This window comes from Corvus cornix, chromosome 5, assembly GCF_000738735.6.
Source record: "Corvus cornix cornix isolate S_Up_H32 chromosome 5, ASM73873v5, whole genome shotgun sequence".
Classification (NCBI taxonomy): Eukaryota; Metazoa; Chordata; class Aves; order Passeriformes; family Corvidae; genus Corvus; species Corvus cornix.
In genome coordinates, this window is record NC_046335.1 from 53,472,561 (window position 1) to 53,487,374 (window position 14,814).

The following is a 14,814-nucleotide window of genomic DNA, read 5'->3' on the forward strand; positions in this document are numbered from 1 at the left end:
TTTTAGTAGAGGTATGTCTAGGTGTGCTGAATTAAGCCCTGTATTTCAATGAACAGCTTGGCAGATGGTGCCCATGCTTCTCTTTTGCAAAAATCTTGCTCCCAGGCTATTTGTTCTTTCTGCACTGTTCACACTCTATCTTTTTTTTTTGTCTCAGTGTTTCCTTTCTCTGCAGACAAAGAGCTCTATTGGCTTCTGACAAACCAAAATGGAGCTTCCATTCACATTCCCATCCTGCCTGAGCACTGACTCTGATGCTCTTCGGATGGGAGAAGCCCTTCGTTCCTGGTGCCTCTGTCCGGAGGCTGTGCCCAACGCAGCAGAAGCCAACTCCAATCACTGCTGTTTGAATCAGCTGCAAAATGAAGCACTTGAAGAGTTTGACATTGTTTCCAGTTTGCTGATCACAGTCATCTGGGGCCCCTGTAAATACCACACATATGTTTTGCCTCTCTTTGTGTTCTGTCTGCCAATTCTGTTCTCTGGTATTACCAAAATTTTGCAGTACAGAAAGTGAAGTCAGGCAAATGCTGACAACTCCATTTAAAGTCTAGACATTAGGCAATTATTCATGATTCTTCACTCTCTGCCATACAAAGAAATGAGAAAAGTAGATTTATGCTGATCCTAGACTTGTCTTCTATGTGGAAAAGAGAAAAAGAAAATAACCTATTAGAAAAGTCCTTCATGGCATGTGAATTGGGGCTGCTGCTTTTTCCTGCCTTGGAGAAGACAGCACATCCCTACCTGAGGCAGTCCTCGGTGTATGATGTGCTGAGGAGCTAGCCAGGCTTGAGCCTATTCCTTCTACACTGCATTACTAAAATATATCAAAAATGTATTTATATCTGCAAGAAAAGCTGAACGTGGCCCTCTGGGTCACTCTAGACTGGCACTTGGAGCAATCTGAACTGTCCTTTCAGCTAGATGACAGTTTCAGGGGGTTTCCATGATATATTTTAAAGTCCTGTTTCTAAATATCTTGCACACGGTAAAAAATGCATTCAGGGAGGACCTTTGGGCGTTTAAAAGACAGAGGGGAGTCCAGGGTGTTACACACTGAGAGAGGGGGCACAGAACAGCTGCAGAGGCATTTCCTGTCACACACCTTGAAAGTCTGAAGAAAAATGACATAATTTAGGGCTATCTTCACTTTCAGCTTGTGTAGACAGCAGTTAAGTGCTGTCTTCAGTACTAACTGAAGTAACTTCAAATTACAATCTAGTTCATACTAGCTCAACTTGGAATTCCACTCTGTTTGGGATTTTTGTTTATCTTTCCCTTTGCTGCAGGGTGAAAGAAAACTTTTATTTCCTCCTCATGATGACTCTGACATGCCAATGATGCCTTCTGCAGCAAGAGCCCTGCTGCTCTCATCTCCTGGAGGGGCTGAGCATCACAGCAATGCCATCTGTAGTTTTCAGTGACCAGTCTGGGGATATGGCAGCAGAAACAGGTTTCTAATGCTCTACACCTTCTCTCTGCAAGCACACAAAAACTGCCTGAAACATACTCCAGTACTGATATAAAAAATATTTCCCTTTTTGATAAACTGCAGCTAATATATTAAAATTAAAAAATATGCACCTTGATCTTGTTGTTGATATAATAACAACAAAAACAAACAAAAAACCCAAACCAAAATTATGCCAAGCCCTAGTTTTGTGTCTGGCACCTGACCACGAACATTTTTGGGACTTCCACACTGCCCAAATACAACATGCATCCCCTGGACACTTATTTGACCTGCACATGTCAAGACAGACCTTCCTATACTTTCAATTTGTAAAAAGACTGGTGAATTCCCAACGGAATGGACCTTAAAACACTGGTCTAAGCACCTTCTCTGAAGGCTGCTCTCATACTTGCACTTTAAAAACTCTTCACCTCAAAACTGACCCTAACACTGATGTCACCTGTTGTGACCTGTTGTACTAGACAGAGAATGACACAATATTCCTAAAAATACAGAGAGGTGCTACTGAGGACTGAAAGACTGTCCAGCATGTTCATTAAAGGCAACAGTGGCTAAAATTGAAACAACAAACTATAAAAATCAACATCAACTATTTGAAAGTCACTGTGAAAAGAGGCATGAATTAAGGTTCCCCATTAAAAAGAAAAGCTGGACATGCATTCCAGTGACATCAGAAGACCTTAGTGAACAGGCTTGGCATTTTCTTCCCTCACAGCTGAAAGACTTCACAGAAGGCCCTGAAGATATTCCTAATCACTTATCATTTAAAATTGGCAACTACCCTTAGAACAAAAAAAACCCCAAAAAACTGAAACTTGGGTAGTACATCTGGAAATAGAGATCTCTTCTTATCTCCTTTTGTGTCAGCATTTTTGTGTAACTGAGGGCCAACTACTTAATTTCCCCCACAAAGTCCCAGTCTGAAAAGCTTGCCATTATTTGGATGGCTTTTTGCCTATGCCTTGTTACAATCCATTGCACCTGGAGGATCATGTTTTATAATTGCCCCACCAAAGTGAAATGCTGAATTATTCTGGAGCTTGAAAGAACAAATATATTTGTCACATGTTCAGAGAAGACTTCTTGGGAACCTGGAGGCTGCGCTGCTCCAACACATTTCAGACCTTCCCAGGTAGTGGGACCAATGACCTCTGATTAAGGTTGTGATTTGCACACATCTAATCTCAGTAATTTCCTATCTTTGCCTAAGAGTAGTTTATGCACCCAAGAACTGCTGTCCCAGAACATGCTGAAGCCATTCTGGCTGCTCTGCCAATGCATTCTTACACTCTCTGACTTCCATCTCTTGGACACAAACAATCTGTCATCTAACTATTTGTGGATGGTATAAATACATAATTAAAAAAAAAAGGCAAATTGATGACAAGACCTAGCTCTCCAAAAAAGCTCTCAGTCATTTCAGCAGATACAATCAAAGCCTGGGCTTTGTTCAAAGTTATTTATTCTACTGGTATGGCATGAAAAGAAAATAATATAACAGAGTAGCTACAAAAGGTCTAACTATCAGATTTTTTCCTAAATCAGCTTAAACCCAGATTTCATATTACTCTCGTTGCTAACAGCTTTTGTACAAAACAGCCAAAGGAAACAAGCTTCCATAAGAACTAGGCTGATTACCTGTTGGACATGAGCACATTTTTTGTTTCACAAATATCTTTTTTTCTATTTCAATAAACTACATCTAGCCAACACAGCAACCCTCACATTTTACATGTTTCTATGCCTACCAAAATCATGAAATGAATTAAGGGAGTCTTCCTTAAAAGACTTCATAAAAGTACCTTGTTCTTTTACTTCTCTCTCTCCTGTTCCCTTTATCAAACCATACACAGCAGAATTTAAAAACAGCTACTGCATAGTCTGTTAAGCTTCCCTAGGCTTGATCTTTCTTTACAGAATGCATGAGTGTTTAGAACATGAGGTGTGCAAGTCTGACCACTAAATTAGGCTTTAGGATCTGCTGATTGTTGATTAAAACCCTCATGAGTTCAAAGGGTACATGATGCATGATACAGAATCAGTCCCATGGGGCACAAAAGAGACTTAAAAATTAAGACTAAAACACCCAGCCACCATAAAATAAAAATGAGAAGTGTCTCAAACAATTACAGTAAATATACTGGCCCCCACCCTCTGTTGATAGGAACCACCAGAGCTCTGGAGTTTCACTGACTGGCTTTCCTCAAGGTCAGGGTCTGCAGGACAAAATCTTCCTCAATATTACTTGGATTTTATTCTGGTGCAAACCACTGGCGCCTGAGCTACAGCTGTCTAACTAAGAGTGAGTCAGATTCTCCCACGACTTATTGTTTCAAATTGGTTTATCTGTACCGACTTCAGCAGATTTGCTGTTGAACCACATTAGCCTGTTTAACAAGAGGACAATTACGCCCACTGATTTAAACTGGAAATTTGTCTGGAGGTATGGAATGACAGCAGAGGTTCTGATTCTTCATTTTAGGACTGTGTTGTTTTCCTCATTTAGTTTCTCATCATAAAGATGCCCTGCTCACTGTACTCCACATTTCTTAAGCTGGTTTTGGTGGAACTTTGAGATAAACCAGTGTAAATAATACATTATAATAGCCAAAGGAACTGTGTTTCTTTGACGCCTTAGACATATAAGTGCAGATTTTCAGGGATTCTCCTTCATTATCTGTAGAGAAACCCAGGAAGCAGAATCTGAGAATCAATGAGTCACTACCAGACATCAGAGATACATTTACCAGAGACTCTCCTTCATATTTCTCCCTAAGTTAAAAAACTTGTCCTATTTGAATTCTAGAAGAGAGAATGTTTACTTTCTCAGATCCGTCTTGCAGATTTTCAGCCACACAAAACTTGAGCAATAGCTCTTTCAACCCATTATTCCAGGGTAACATCAGTTAAAAGACATAAATAAAGACAGTTGCAGTGTGAAAAATAAAGGCAAAGTTAATTGGAGAGAAAGAAAAGCAGATTAAATGGGAAGAGGCCAAATAAGATAGAGCAAGCACAAGTTCAGCTGAAAGAAAAATGATGAACACAAAAACATGAAGAGTGAATGGATGAGGCTCTAATAAGGAGACTGACAAAAGATTCAGTTGATGGGGTTTTTTTTGCATGCTTTTGAGAAAACCAATACTGTAATCAGACTAAATTAGGATGCACAGGGCTGAAAAAGGATAGTTAGTCACCTAACATGAATCTGAATGTAATAAACAGTGACAATCCGTCATCCTGTGCCAAGAATGATTTGAATCTCTACACAAGTGAGAAAAGCGTCAAAAAATGGGGAAAACAATAATTCTAGAGATCATACGGGGTGATAAACACATTCCAACAATAATATGTTTCATATATTTTTAATGTCACAGTCTGGCCACTTCACAATCAAAGTAAGATAGTGTGAGCCACAGCTGAATCTGGGAAAGCACTTGTGCCTTCTTCTGGTTGAAGCAGTGTCGGCAGGGAAGGTGCACGCGTGTTTCTTGTCAGCCAAAGAGACACATACATGCCCGCCCAGCCAGAAACTCCAGATACATTTTTCAACAAAACCCCTCAATCAACTTCACAACACTACCACGAGCTGTGTAAGGCCCCTCTTACCTGCACAACAACCACCTGAATGGACACATGATCAGGGAGTCGGATCGGTGCTCGAAAATACTGAGATAATGCAACCAGAAGATGAAGTATCGCTACGAGACTTTTAGCATGAACAGCTGAAATAGATATCAAAAGCACAAGTTACAAACTGCAAAGTAACTAGGGCACATATTTTTACTTCTCCTGAGGATGTAGGGATTATGGGATTCTTTTCCTCTTGCCACGTGGAGCCAGGGGGCACCTTTAAGGCACCTTATCTTTAGCGGTGTCCTGCAAGATGCATCAGCACCAACGCGCTACTCTTTGCAACACGTCTGGATGCCACAGGCTTGTGGAGATGGAAATCTAAAGCTAATCCAAAAGGCAGATTTTATGTACAACAGTTTAAGCGCTGTCTCTGCATCCTCCTTGCCTCTCTTTTATTCCCTTTATTTCAATAAGGATTTATGGGCTATCAGAAAGATATTTTTGTACTCATAACATGCACTTACTCATTTTTAAGTGTCACAATGTCTGCAGGATGATAAACGAGCCTGTTTTGGCACAAGCCTTATGCAATAACTTACTAAACTCAATGACTCAAACATTCCTCATGAAGTTGTTCTAGTTCTGGTATTGAAGCTTTTTTGCAGCAGGTTTCATATACGGGTAGTTAACACTAACACAACTTACAAGATACCAAAAGACAAACTGTAGGAAATCTTTGATCAAGTATCAAACCATTGGCATGAAAGTGGATAATTTCCAATCCTTTTTATTGCCTTTCTTCTTCTTCTATTTTGTTTTTGCATTCCCCAGAGTAGTATTCCTAAAAGATCTTTGTTAGCTACACTGCAGTGCACTTACGTTTTTTGTACTTGAACTAATCATTAAGTACTACCTTACTTCACTGCTGAAACACGATCAGATTCACTAAAATATCCTTCTTCATTATCTTCCAGTGCAAGTCTCAGCTATGCCACAGAGATACACATGCATATAAAATGTGGCATTGCTGGCAAATGGTGCTGGAGTGCCAGTGGTCAGGGCTGAGGTGCTTCAGCAGAACACTACAAAGGTGCCTGTCTGCCTACCACTGGTGTGTGCTACAGCTGGGCCCAGCTGCTGCTCTCTATCTCTACTCCAGCTCTAAAACACATGTAAAACATTAAATTAAAACTAGAAGTTAAATTGTCAGGCAACTCCAAACACCCCGCCTCCAGCTGCATAACAGAGAATGGAAAGAAAACTCGGGGGAGGTTGAAAAGAGAAGGGGGCAAAAAATTCAGCAGGACCACAGAAAGGGGAAAGTCAAAATGCCTAATGTTCACTCTTCCTCCCTCAAGATATTTCTCTCCTTCTCACTAATTTGTTGTGAATGCAACAGGATACAAAACTGCTCAGCACAAGACAGGTACAGGAGACAGGGAAAATGTGATGTACTGGTCAAGGTATTGAACAGCATGAAATGATTCTGAAAACCAAACTTAAAACAGATTAAGAGGCCTAATTTTCTAAAGCTGATAACCTGCTTTCTGCAATACATATCCACTGAAGTGTCTTGTGTTGGGCCACTGAAGGCATTTCTATTAGATACCACTATGTTCATTCTTAATATAATAAAACAGGAAAAAAATACAATAAAACTAGTCTTGAGAAGAGTTTTGTAATCAAAACTAGTGGTTCAGACTTAGCCTTAAATGATCAGAAACATGATTCATTTCTATGTTGCAAATTTCACACAGAGTTCTAGGACCTGACTCTCCTTCTGCCTATCCACTGCACTTCTGCAGGTACTTGCCTGTTTCAACAAACCAATTTAGCAACACAAAACTTAAGCTGGTATGCTCATGGACCTCAGAGCAAAACCGCCACACTTGGACAGACTCTGAAAAGACACCTAACTGAACTGAAGGCTGAGCACCAGTAAAGAGGGTAGAGTGGCACATCTGGAAGTGCCCTTCAGAGCAGTTCCCACCATAAATCCCAGGTTTCAGCCCTCCCTCATCATTGGACATTTCAGATTTCCAGAGGGCACCTATGAACTCCCAGATGTCAACAAATGAGAACAGTATAGCAAACACAAAACTTACAGTCAACATTCCACTTAATGCTTCTTGGAGGGAGTTTAAGGGTTTCATTGATCTTTTCAAGCACTGTCTGTAGCTTCTGTTTCTGAGCAATTTCAGACTGAGTAACTTCTGCAACATTCAGCTTCTCACTTTCAAGCTTCTCTGAAGAGACAGGAATAAAAATGGAGAAAACACAATTTTGAGCTCCATGAACACAAAGACATTCCATACACCCAGAGGTACATTCAGGAGACATCAGACTTCCTAATTTTACATCAGTTGTTTTCCAGAGCCACTTTCTCTCCACACTTCTGAGCTCCTAAAGGTAAGTTCACATTTTCCCTTTAGTTACACATTGACAAGGGGAAGGCCAAGTATTGCTCTATGCCACACCACTGGCTAACAAATACTTGCTGCAATTCCTTTTAGGGAGCACCAGACATGGAGGTAAGGCCCATTACTTCTATTGCTACTGGATAAAGGTTATTCTGCATGCAAGTGGCTTGTACAGCAGACCATCAAACCTAGGAAACAGACACCAACTTTAGGATTTATTCCACCAGTCTCCTCCAGCTTCTACCTCAGATGCAGGAGATAAAAATTTTACTTGGCCTACTAGTGATAAAACTGAGTGATTCCATATTTATAGAGGCAGAGGATGCATCAAAGAAAGACAAACAAGTTTTCATGAAAACAACTAAAACCTCAGGCAATTTCTCCCTATGAGAAAATTTGCAGTAGATTTTAAAATACTTTATGAATTAGTTTGTTACTAATTAGTACAGATTGCTGTGTATATACATACATGGCTTAGTGTTTACCCTAAGCAAAGAAAGCATAGCAGCTCCCAGCTGACAACATCAGAAACAAGATGCTTGGTCACTTACCAATTTACTTCTACAAAAGAGTATCTTGTCAAGAGATATCTTATTTGGTAAGAGCTGATCTTGTTCTCATCAAAGCCAACTATCTTCCCAAAGGGAGGGAGCCTAAACTACCAGCCTAAGAGACTGCTATCTCCTAATCCTGCCTAACAGGCTGCTATCTCCATAGGTTTCTTAGGCCTCCTCAGAAATCAGTTTGTGCATAGTCTCACCACAAGACCAAAGGTTTAGTAAGCAGAGACCTGATCCACAAGGAATTAAGGGTAATGGAAAAGATTCCCCTGAAATCACTAAATGCTGGATCAGTATATGCATATTTAGAGTCAGGCTGCATCTGACACACATTTTTGGAATGTTGGGTGAAGTCACTGGAGGCTTGCCCATGACAATCAAATTGCTCAGTCTGGGCATATCCAGTCCATCACAATACATTCAATAGCTTAACCATTCATAGAAGAGAATAGTCTGTGAAGTCTTTATTAGAAGTGCTCACATGATGTTTTAAGATTCATTTAGGATACTGGAAAGAAATTTACTGGAGACTTTATGAGCTGTAATAACTAAGAAAATGGCTTTCAAGCCAACAGTGTAAAAAGCACATGCCAACTCTGCATTAGCAGTTTCTTTTCTCTATCTGTTTCTCAGCTGAAGCTCAGTTTGCAGCCCACTGGGCACCATTACCTCAGTCATGTTAAAAGCCAGACATCAAACCAGAAAGAAATTCCAACTTTCCAGAGGAACCTTGCAATGTGAATAAACTATAGTATGGAATGAGCAGAGATTAAAAACATCCACCGTGGTACTGAAAATGCCCTTGCCTTCAAACTGACTTTCCACTTGTAACATGGTGAAGTTTGTGCAGCCCATATGCAGATAATAAATTTAATTGGAGTGAATACTGTTGCCAAGATGAGAGTCCCCTCTCTCCAGCAGCCCAGGTAGGATTTGTGCTGTTCTCATCAACTGCAGAGCACCACACATTGCACTGCAGCTATGAGGACTGTGCATACAGCCCATTGCTCAGGGGTCTCATAACACACTGCTATTTTTGTATCACTTAGTGGCATAAATGTAAGATGATACCAAGGCTCCTGAGCAGGAACAAGAGATCCACTTATTGACAAAGTGCCTCAACAGCGTGCACGTGTATTTTTTCTTACCAAATAATTTCTGCAATACTTGTCCATCATACAGGTCTTCAGCCAAGTCTTTCACAATAATCCTCTCTCCTACCAACACATCATTAATCCAGTCAATTAATACCTATACAGGAAACACAAATTTGGCAGTATTATACACTATTCATTTGCAATTTAAAACACATGTCATTTTTCTTAGCAGAAAGAATACCAAAGCTGCAGTGGCTCAAAATACAGTCTGACATACCTTGAGGAGCAAACAGGAAAGACTCAGGAAGGACTCTTCTAAGGTGGCTGTGCCAATGCACCGCGAGGTCTAGACAAACACTAATTGACGCAGTGTCTTCTGGAGTGAAACCTTTCCCTTGCTTTCAGTAGCATTTTAACATCTTATTGTGAAGCAAAAGGTGCTGAAGTTGATCTTACAGAAGCATCCTGCTAAAGCTCTAACCCCAAGAATCACAAGGATGAGGGAAAGTCAGTGTGATCTTAAGACTGGGGGTGGGATGGTACTGAGACTCCGGACTCAGGACTTTAATAGAAATTCTTAAGTCTCCCTGTGCCACGTCTAGAGAAAGATACTGCAACAAATGACCTCCCCATTTCACTGGGATGTATGCACCACATGGTTCCAACTAATCAATATTTAACTCATGCTTTGAAGTGTTCAAGTGAAAGAGGCAGGGATGGCATTAAAAAATAGTTCCACTTTCCTGAGAGGGTTTACATGCTTTCATTACCTTCATTAGTTCCTGTAATTTTGGATCATTTCTTGAATTTGGATCAACCATTGTTCGGACTTCATTTTCCTCTGGAAGGTTTAAAAGAAAAACATTAGAAGCTATCCCAGGCACACCACCTTATTTTACATCAGGCTTTCATGTTGAGGTGTAAAATTGTTCTGAATTACCTAGCATAGTGTCCTCGGGGTCTAGTTCAAATGGAATGGGACTGAGAGGTAAGTTAATGGCATTTATTCCTTCTTCCTGTAATTCAGACACTAGGAAATAAAAAAGAAAAACTTGGTCAAATTTCAATTTAATTTTACTTACAATTTCACTCTCACTAAAAGTAGCATTAATTGTCTTCATTTCTTTATAAGAACATGACTCTATTAGATAAGCCACTGGGTGTAATTACAGCAATAAAGGAAAGCTAACAAAAATGGGAGGTGCAGCCAACAAACCTTTACTTTTATGAGTACATTTTTCATGGATAATGGTGCTGGAACCAACGCAATTACCTGAAATCTTTTCCAGGATACGGCCCATTGTCCTCAAATTTTTAAAGGGCTCACTTGCATTTTAATGGTCCTGACATTTTAACACTAATGAATCATTTTAGCTGAGGGAAATGGTTATTGTTCTCACTATGTCACCATGGCTCTGGAGATGCTACAAGTTTAGCTGCTTGAGAAGAGCTGGTCTGGCCGTGTACCCACACAGGAGTTACCAGAGTGAGGAACTATTCAGGACTGAAGGTGCAGCTGCAGCACACAGCACATTCCGTTGTCCAGGATGCTGATGTGTCTACACTGTCTAGCTAGGGCAGGCTCTAGGATGCTTCTGGCCTGTGTTCTTGGTCTTTCCTTAGCAGAAATCACAGCAGCAAGACACAGTGGAGGATGATGAACCTCCAGAAATATTGCCTTAGTGTGGAGTCCAGACATAGGCTGAGAAGGACAGACATAGGAATGGGGAAGTAATCCGATGTACTGAACCAGGAAAGGGGCTCGCTGTCTTGGCAATGTTGCTTTGACCACTCAATTTCCAGTGCACAAACCTTTAACAGAACTGGTTGTTAGCTCATCTATACCAATCAGAATTTAAACTTAAATAACTTAATCCAACAATCCTACATATGGCCTAAAGATTCAGGCAGTTGTCCACACCTTCTGACATGAACTGAAATATATGACTTATGTGCAGATGCAGATTCACCATCCAACTGTTCAGATTTACCAGCTGATGCTGTCCTCAGATTTTTCTGAAAATTACAGAGACAATTTGGTTTCTAAAAAAACAGAGAAGTACTCTAAAGATCATCTGTTTTGTCTCTGCCCTCATGGCTGCCTTGTAAGTTAGCTTTTGGAAGTTTTACCTCTGTGCCTTAACTTCCTCAGTGCAGTATGTATAGCTCAATTCACATGAACACTGTGATAATCAGTCAGTTGGTGTGATAACAGGACTTAGAAACTTCCAGGTATTTTCTACGCTTCATGAAATGTTTTGTGGTCTGCCAGATGAAATGTCTGTGCATGCTTCAAGAATCTGTGTAGCTGTATTTAAGCATCTATGTAAGACTCACAGCAATAATGGCTGCTAGAATGTTTATTACTTTTAACTGTACACAAATAACTGAAAAATCCACTACCTTCAACACTGAACCCATAACTTCACTCCATACACTCACCCTGCTTATGTGTCTGTAAAATACAAATACTGAGCAGCTCTAGAGAGTCATAAAACAATGCTGACAATAATAGTTCCCTCGATTGTTGTATATTCTCTAAAACTAATGGCTGAAAGCAATGGACCAAATTAATCCCTCATGTAACTCCACTGAGTTCTGAGGAGTTACAGCAAGGATGAAGTTGGTCTAGCATGTACAATCTCAGGAACTGCTTGCACTTAATGGCAATTGTTGGAAATGCTAGCACTCCTTAGAGAAAATCACTGTTGGTTTTATTAACCTCTTTGATTTTTTTTTTCAGGTTTTTTTTTTTTAATTTTTATTTTGGTTCAAAATGGTTATGGGCATAAAAATGTCAGTGGGTAGAAAACTTCCATGTGGAGGTCCTTCTGTTCCGAAATGTTTAGCTCATGGAGGGCTTCCGCACAAAGCTTCCTAGGCAGAAAATGTAGGGTTTTTTCACATCAGTCCCAAGGGGGAGCATAGAAAATAAAATCTATTCAAGCCAACTGCCTTCACTGAGCTCTCCTGTCCCAAAGGGCTGGATGCTCTGCTTGGGTGAGACACACTGGAGAAAGCAGTCCGCTCATTTTCCGAGTGAAGGACAGTAATGAAAGCTTTTGGTTCCTCCCTCCAGGGAGCAACCCACTGGCAGAGCTTGCTGACAATTCTCCAAGGAGACTGAGTGCACCTTTCAAGGTTGAAGGTTATGTAAGGAATTCTTTACAAGGCCCACTGAACCTCCCCATATCTGTCCTCTAACGTGCACAACAGTCTACTTTTAATAACATGACCTCCAGCACATTCTCAGAGAAAATAAGAGAAAGTAAACAAAACCCTGCCACATCTTTGCGTGAAAAGGGAACATAAAATGCAAATAAAATAATAATAAATATACACGGGGAACTAAAACATTGATGTGTACTCGAATGCAAGTGCTGTATTTACTGCACAGCAGGGACTAAGCTCTGCTTTCTGTACACTGCTGTAAGCACAGACATTTTGCACACCTGCCAGAGCCATTTGCAGAACCTACCCAACACACCTCTAGATGATCCAAAGATCCCAGAGGGATTCAGTTTTTAGAGGCTCCTCTTCAGCCTCTTCATTTTGCAGTGCACAATCCCTGCCCCAGGTTGGTATTAGTCCCATAATAAAGACTCCTCCTGCCCTCCTGTCCCCTACAAGCAGAAAACATTATGGAGAAACCCTGAGCCTGACAGTATCTTTTTCATTTCTTTCCCAATACTGAAGAGCAAAGATTTAACTACAGATTAGTAATGTTACTAAATGGAGCAGGTAAGCACATGCATTATATCAAGCTGTATGTAAACTAAGAGAAAATGTATTATGAAGTACAGCCTCACTTTCTAAGAATTTCCACCAAAAGAAATACCATGACAGATCACTGCTATACACTTAGGTGTTTATAGAGCAACCACAAATATGTGATTGAGGTTAAGAGTTTGCATGCCACAGTTTCAGTAGAGAAGTCCATTTCTCAGCTCCTTTTCATTAATTTGCTTTAATTCATTTTCATGGAAATCACTTCAGCAACTTAGTATTTTAATAAAAAGAAGGAACACAGTACTGGGGCAATTTTTGCAGCAGCTGAAATTAACATAAAATAATCTAATTTCTTGAAATACTTTGAGGAATGGCTTTGGAGCACCAGTAAGACCTGCACGTCGAGCCTTATAGTGTAAAGCCCAGGAAGGGAGGAGGGGATGGGATGTACCTGTAGCAGCTCATCGCTACCACACCAGCTGCCAGGAGACAGATCAGTGCACTGGGAGCTGTGGCAGCTCCTGTGAAGGACAGCATCCAGGGTTTTGTGCTGGACACAGGGCATGCCTGGCCACTGGACAAGCCCAGCAATTAGAGATAAGGCCCCTTTGTGTTCTCACCCTCTGCTGTGACCCAGATATAGCCCAGTTCATCAGCTACCATGGGGCTTATGCTCATCGTGCTTATATTGGGAAGATTAAGGACTTCATCCCTTTGGACACGAGAGCAAAATCCAGACCTTCAGGGTTTTTTTTCAGTCACCATGCTGAATGGAACTGCAGGAATGCACTTTTAAAGCAAGACCCTTAAAAGCAACAGCTACATATGGGCCAGACAAATCTCTGTGGATTGGCAAAGTCAAAGTCCCAGTTTTAACTCTGGATGAGGAATGGACATTTCTGCTCAGACTTCTGATTCAGCTCCACGTGCCAAATTTCTTATGATGTAATCAAGTGCAACTCCACTGCTATCAGCTGTCAACAGACTTCCTCCCATCATGCCAGCACCAAATTTGGCCCCAGAGCTGGGGAGCCCGCGAGCCTGTATCAACAGCAACTACAGCAGCTATTTTAAGCTGGATGGAATTCTTACTGTTTTAGATGCTCTAGGATTACAAGGTCATAAACCTATGCTATCAAATCCAGGCATGTGCTCCGAGCCAGCCCTGCCCTGTGATGTGTGCATCCAACTGCCATTGGAGCTGCACATCTGAGAGTGGAGTGCTGCCCATACGGTTTAAATTGCCTTAATTCCTCCACTACATGCAGCCTGTTGTTCCACATTGTATTTATTAGACAGTATCATATGGGTTTTTTACTTGTTTATTTTGTGTGCTGAAGGCTTTTTGCTGCCCTATTTAGTATTCAGGGCTTAGAGTTATTCTGATTTGAATGAAACACATCTCATTATTTAACTGAGCTCGGCAATGCCACATCACCCCGTGCACTCTCTGTGGTTTAGATGTATTTTAGCGTACCCATCTGAAGAATCATGAAACAAACACAGCAAGATGCAGTGTAAAACAGCCTCTCCTCTGAGTGCTACAGCCACATCTTCCCCATGTAACTGGTTCAGTACTTACAAAATTAAAATTACTCAAGTGCTACGACAGGAATGGATGAATTCTGAAAGTGTGGGATTAACTAGAACCAAACTATAAAGTTGGAGGAGCACAATGGCATGCTGCTTCTAATCTTGATCTTTCAAACCCAGGAGACTTAAATAGATGCACATACACCTACAGACATATATACATACATAACATTTATGCAGGTCTTTAATTGTCTTTCTTTCTCTAGCATGTGGGTTTTGCAGTCAAGGTCTTCACCATTTTTAAGGTTTCATGTACTTTGGGGTTGGGGTTTTTTATGTTTTGTTTTGGGTTTTTTGTGGAAGCTGAGATTTGCTGACATTCACATGGCTCCAAGAGTTTAAGCTTTCTATAAGAAAGTCAA

At 40.7% G+C, this 14,814-nt stretch overlaps 1 protein-coding gene across 4 annotated transcripts in view; it reads right to left on the reverse strand.

Moving 5' to 3' along the window:
* Positions 1-14,814, reverse strand: part of PARVA (parvin alpha) — a 63,057-nt gene that overhangs the window by 14,089 nt on the left and 34,154 nt on the right. For all 4 annotated transcript variants that reach the window (XM_039552603.1, XM_019289372.3, XM_019289370.3 and 1 more), the window contains exons 2-6: positions 10,071-10,160; positions 9,901-9,971; positions 9,182-9,284; positions 7,159-7,299; positions 5,087-5,202 (exon numbers count right to left, since the gene is read on the reverse strand). In XM_039552603.1, coding sequence (XP_039408537.1) covers positions 5,087-5,202; positions 7,159-7,299; positions 9,182-9,284; positions 9,901-9,971; positions 10,071-10,160 — 521 coding nt within the window. The remainder of the gene's footprint in view (positions 1-5,086; positions 5,203-7,158; positions 7,300-9,181; positions 9,285-9,900; positions 9,972-10,070; positions 10,161-14,814) is intronic.